Source organism: Montipora foliosa, chromosome 5, assembly GCF_036669935.1.
Source record: "Montipora foliosa isolate CH-2021 chromosome 5, ASM3666993v2, whole genome shotgun sequence".
Lineage (NCBI taxonomy): Eukaryota > Metazoa > Cnidaria > Anthozoa > Scleractinia > Acroporidae > Montipora > Montipora foliosa.
Genome location: NC_090873.1, coordinates 16,948,368 through 16,953,367, shown reverse-complemented (window position 1 = coordinate 16,953,367; position 5,000 = coordinate 16,948,368). Strand labels below are relative to the sequence as shown.

Genomic DNA, 5,000 nt, shown 5'->3' with positions numbered 1-5,000 from the left:
AAAGTGATGTAACAGCGGTGAAAGTTATCGTTGTAGGGTTGTAAGCAGTGTTACAGTTGATTTCACACGAAGCTCATTGGGAAATTGGATACTAGGTAAGGAAGTAGCCAATTAAGCGTCGAATTAGACAACCAAATTGTGAACTTCACAGTTTCTACCAGATCGAAATTCGCAAATCCATTGCCTTGTGAAGTTCGTTGCTTTATATATGTAATTATGAGAAACTGTTATATTTGGATCCGACGAAACCGAACACCAAGAGCTTTAACCTTTCCTTTAGCCCATTTAAGATCACTGTATACATTTTTGCCGATCCATATATAGGGCGTCTGTTTTGCCACAGTTGAGTTTGGAGACCTGATACTTCCCCGAAAAGATCTAGTAGTCTTAAAGACTACTCTTAAAGTATTCCATCGAACTGTACGTACAAGTTACATCGTTTAAAGTAGCAGTTGCAACCTTATTTAACGCCGGAAATGATGTAACCAACGACCTTTTTCTACATTTCCCACTGGGGTAAGACGGTATAGTACTTACACACCAAAAAGAAAATTTACAGTCGTACGCCAGATAACTTAAAATAGGAGATAACTAATACTTGATACAAGGACCCCTCTTTCTGATGAAACCGTCCATTCTTTTTGGTATAGAGTCTATCAACCTATTTACGATTACTACTGGCATAGTAGAAAAGGTATTTATTATACGAGCTTTAAACTCTCAAACGTCAAAGTTTCACTTCCTTTTTTTGCGATCCCCGGCTTGTTTTCGAAGGAGCCTATTAAGTCTGTGCTTTGGGGTGGAAGTTTGATCACGGTGTTAATTACACGCTCAATTGCCGCTTTTACTGATGCAAAATTTTGACAAGAGTTTCCATCCTGCATCCAGCTGACTGAAACAGTTGATCAAAGTGTTCATCAACGAATGTATCTCACTGAATAAAGGTAACGTGAAACTGTCATCGCACAAAGAATTTCAAAATATAATTGTAATGCGCTTGATCTCATCTCTTTTCTTATTTTAACAATGCTTTATTATATTAGTTCTAGCACGTATATCCACTCCTCGATGTACGCCAATGTGAAACTCCCGTGGTGCAACCCACGGTTTTTGGCGGGAACATCTTTGAGATTGGACATCCATGTTATGGTTAATTGACACCTTTCAAAACAAGGTATCTCATGACCGGTATCACCTGAACATATCGCGGGCTTAAGCTTAAAAATCATCAAACTCAGGTGTTTTTGTTTTTTAATAACCACTGACTAGTTACTGGTTATCGATTTGATCTCAGGTTCAAGCGAGGTTAAATTATTGTAAGAATAAATAAGAGGGGACCTCGGCCTCTAGGCTTGAATAAATCTTTATATTAAAAGTACTTACAGCTTCACTAGCTTTGTATAGTTATCAAAGACACCTCCAGGCAGTTTACTCAGCTGGTTGTCACTTAGCTCCCTACCAACAAATCATAACCTTAAGGCTTTCATACCACTTTATAGAATAAACTTTATTATTATGATGAACTGAACTTTACTATTATCTCTCTGAAGTGAATACGAGCAGTGAGCATACAATCCTCATAATATGATTTGATTTTCCGCTTTTCGCTCACCATTTGCAACAAGCGCATCTTAAATTCAAACTTTTTGGAGAGCTTCCGTCTGTATGTTGATACAAGAAACAACAACAAGAAACTATTTCAAAAAGAAAAAGTGTTTCGTTTCAGGAATGGTGAGGGCCGGAGAAAAGATAAAATACAGTAGTGTAGGTCACTCTTTCCGTCATATTGATTTAGCTTTGTCTCAAGAAACTCTTGAGAAGTAAAGATAGAAATGTGAATGCCAACTTTCTGAACGGCGAGAAGTCTGATACAGAGTGTCAAGAAATCTCAATCATTAAAAAGAAGGACAGATTAAAGAATAAAGTCTACAATACCTATTTTACCTTCAAATGCCACTGCATAACTTTTTAAATTCCGTTTTCTGTGAATCTTCTATTACGTGTGTTACATATGAACCTGGGCAGTTCTAGCTTTACAATAACTGGTTTCTCGTTAACCCAGTTTACTTATATTACTCATTAACACGAAGGGAGATAACTTCGAATTTTTTCAACAATATATCGTTTTAATCTAACCTAAAGTCATTCAGATAGTGAAACCTTCCTATTTATGATCGCTTTTGTGCTTGTCAACAATACGATTTGCAATGCTTTAGGTTCACGTGTTCGCAAGTTTGTTTTTGCATCTGGTTAGATTTTCAATTACAAATTCTATTTTGATTGACCACTCTACCTCACTTTGTAAATAGTTAACCCCGAAGTCAAAAAAGATACGTTTTGTTTCTGAGGAAACGAAACAAAAACGAATAGAGTGTTGGTCTACCTAACAGTAAAGAGTATTCCTTTTAACATAATTTACCCTAAAACGTGCATGAAAAAGAACACTTCCTTTCTATGAAAAGAAGTGATTTGCTTATTCGTGGTTGATAAGTTGGTAAATAGGAAGGTAAAAAAATCTAAAATCACCAGTTGATACTTTAAGTGTGTATCGGTGTATGCCAATATTCAATAAGCGATCGGTTTCAAACAACTTTATTCCGTTTGGTAGCAGAAGTGTAGCGCATAATTGAAGCAGTGGTCAGTCAATACTTACATGTAGTACGTGGTATGTAGTTCGAAATCCGATGGCCTTCAGATGCTGTCTTATCACAGTCGTTTCTGTGTCAATTAGTAATTAGGCAATTATCGTTTGTCACGTTATGTGCGTGTAATCATGTGAAATTATAATCAATGACGATACACTCCCCCCGCCAAAGACGAGTTAAGCCAATATTTTCGTTTACAGTAATAGAGTGTTGCTCAAGTTATTATGCAGATAGGCTGTGTTCATCATTGGGTAACAGAACGACCAATTTGTTAACTGATCTCTCAATTGTGATGTAACCTCTTCCGCTGTATTGCAATACTGGTTCTCCAGGTGTTGGGTTTTTATACTGTACTTGAACTTTGCGTACTTTGCCGTCTTGTCCTCCGAATGTCTTTGATACTTTTCCCAGTTTTCATTGGCTTCTGATTAGATTGGAATCCTGGATAAGAACAACGTCTCCTACTTTTAAGTTTCTATGTGCAGTATGCCATTTTTGTTGTATTAACAGGCTTGGAAAATAATCTCTTATCCATTTCCTCCAAAAGTTGTCTGTAACCATTTGAACAAATTCAAATCGACGGCGTGGATGAGCTGTGTATGCAAATGGTCCACTAAGTATTTTAGATGTGGATCGTCCCAGGAGAAGATCGTTAGGGCACAAGTACTTATCATCCAGGGAAGTTGGATGTCGTCCAATCGGTCTCTCATTAAATAAGTTTGCAGTCTCATAACACACAGTTTGTAACTCAGAAAATGTCAGAATGCTTTCACCGATGGCTGCTGTTATGGCTCTCTTGGTTGATTTTATCAACGCTTCTGAGACACCGTTTTGCCAAGGTACGTCTGCTGAAGAGAACACCCATTGAAATCCTTCCATGCATCCATACTCCTGTAAACTCTGTTGGTCTAAATTTTTTACCATCTTCTTTAATTCCTCACTTGTGGCTACTAATTGGGAACCATTGTCTGAGTAGATTTTGGACGGATAGCCTCTTATAGATACGAATCTGCGGAGTACCATTAAGAATTTGTCGGTACTATAGTCTGGTGAAATATCTATGTGGACAGCTCTTGTACCGAGGCAGTTGAAAATAACCCCATATGCTTTTCCAGTGGTTCGTTTTTTAACTTCATCTTTTATCTGAAATGGTCCAAATAGATGTAGTGCTGTGTAGGTCCATGCCGGGGCAGGTTTTAATCTTTCAATAGGGAGTTTTCCCATGATTTGTGCATTCACTTTTTTATCCAGTTTCTTGCATATTACACAGTTTGTTCTGATGGATTTCACCATTTTCAGCAATTTGACGATCCAGAATTTTGCTCGTATTTTTCTTGCAGTTGATAGCACTCCCAGATGACCTCGATAATGTATGTGTTCGGCATATAGACGTGAGAATCTATGCTCATATGGTAGTAAGACGATTTCGCTTTTATTATAACTCATTTCCACCCATTCTCTAGCACGTCCCCCAACAACGTTAATTCCGTCGTCTCGTTTGCAAGGGCAGAGCCGCTTGCATTTACCCGATTGGATATCATTTTGCATCAAAGTTTGTGATTCCAGAATCCAGAAACGTTCGGACTTGTTGACGTCATCCGCTGTTAGCATTCGTGTTGCATTTTTCAATGTTGGCTTCAGTTCTTTCTTGTACATGGCCAAAATTCGGGCTGTAATTCGTAGCAATTTTTTGTAATCTGAATATTTCTCGATGTTTATCCTCGACTTGAGTGTATCTTCTGTGTTAGTTTGAACAGCTGGTGAAGATAGTTCCAGTTTAATCGTATTGATGGGAACTTTTTGTTCCGAGTATGTATTCGTAATTGGCCATTCAGATTCGTGTAGTTGAAAGAAGTTCGGGCCCATTTGCCATGCATTGTTTATGTTGATATCGTTTGGTTTACTTCCTCTTGTTAACAAATCAGCTATGTTAAATTCGCTTGCGGTCCAGTACCAGTCTTTCATATTGGTTCCCTCTTGGATTTCTCCTATCCGCACTGCGGCAAAGGTATTGAATCCATAGGATTCTTTTTGGATCATGGAGTAAACGATTTGAGAATCAGTGATGTGGTAACATTTTTCGAAACGGTATCTGCATTGTTCTGTTATTATGGTTTTTAATCTTTTATTTAACACTGCACCACAGAGTTCTATTCGGTCGATCGATAGTTTCTTGGAAGGTGCGAGGCGGTTTTTGGACAAGATGAGGTTGGTTGCGTGGTCTCCATTAAGAAGTCTCCATCTAGCATACGCACATGTGCCATATGCATCATTAGATCCGTCGCTGAATATCACGAGGATTGGATTTCCCGTTGCTTCTTTAGGTTTAATGCATCGATTCACTTTAATTTTTTG

General features: G+C 38.0%; 1 protein-coding gene across 1 annotated transcript in view; it reads right to left on the bottom strand.

Annotated features, from left to right (window-relative positions):
• Positions 1 to 3,059: 3,059 nt before the first annotated feature.
• Positions 3,060 to 5,000, bottom strand: part of LOC138002275 (uncharacterized) — a 2,327-nt gene continuing 386 nt past the window's right edge. The window contains exon 2 of the mRNA XM_068848344.1: positions 3,060 to 5,000. This exon is cut by the window's right edge and continues 3 nt beyond it. Within this exon, the coding sequence (XP_068704445.1) occupies positions 3,060 to 5,000 (1,941 nt within the window).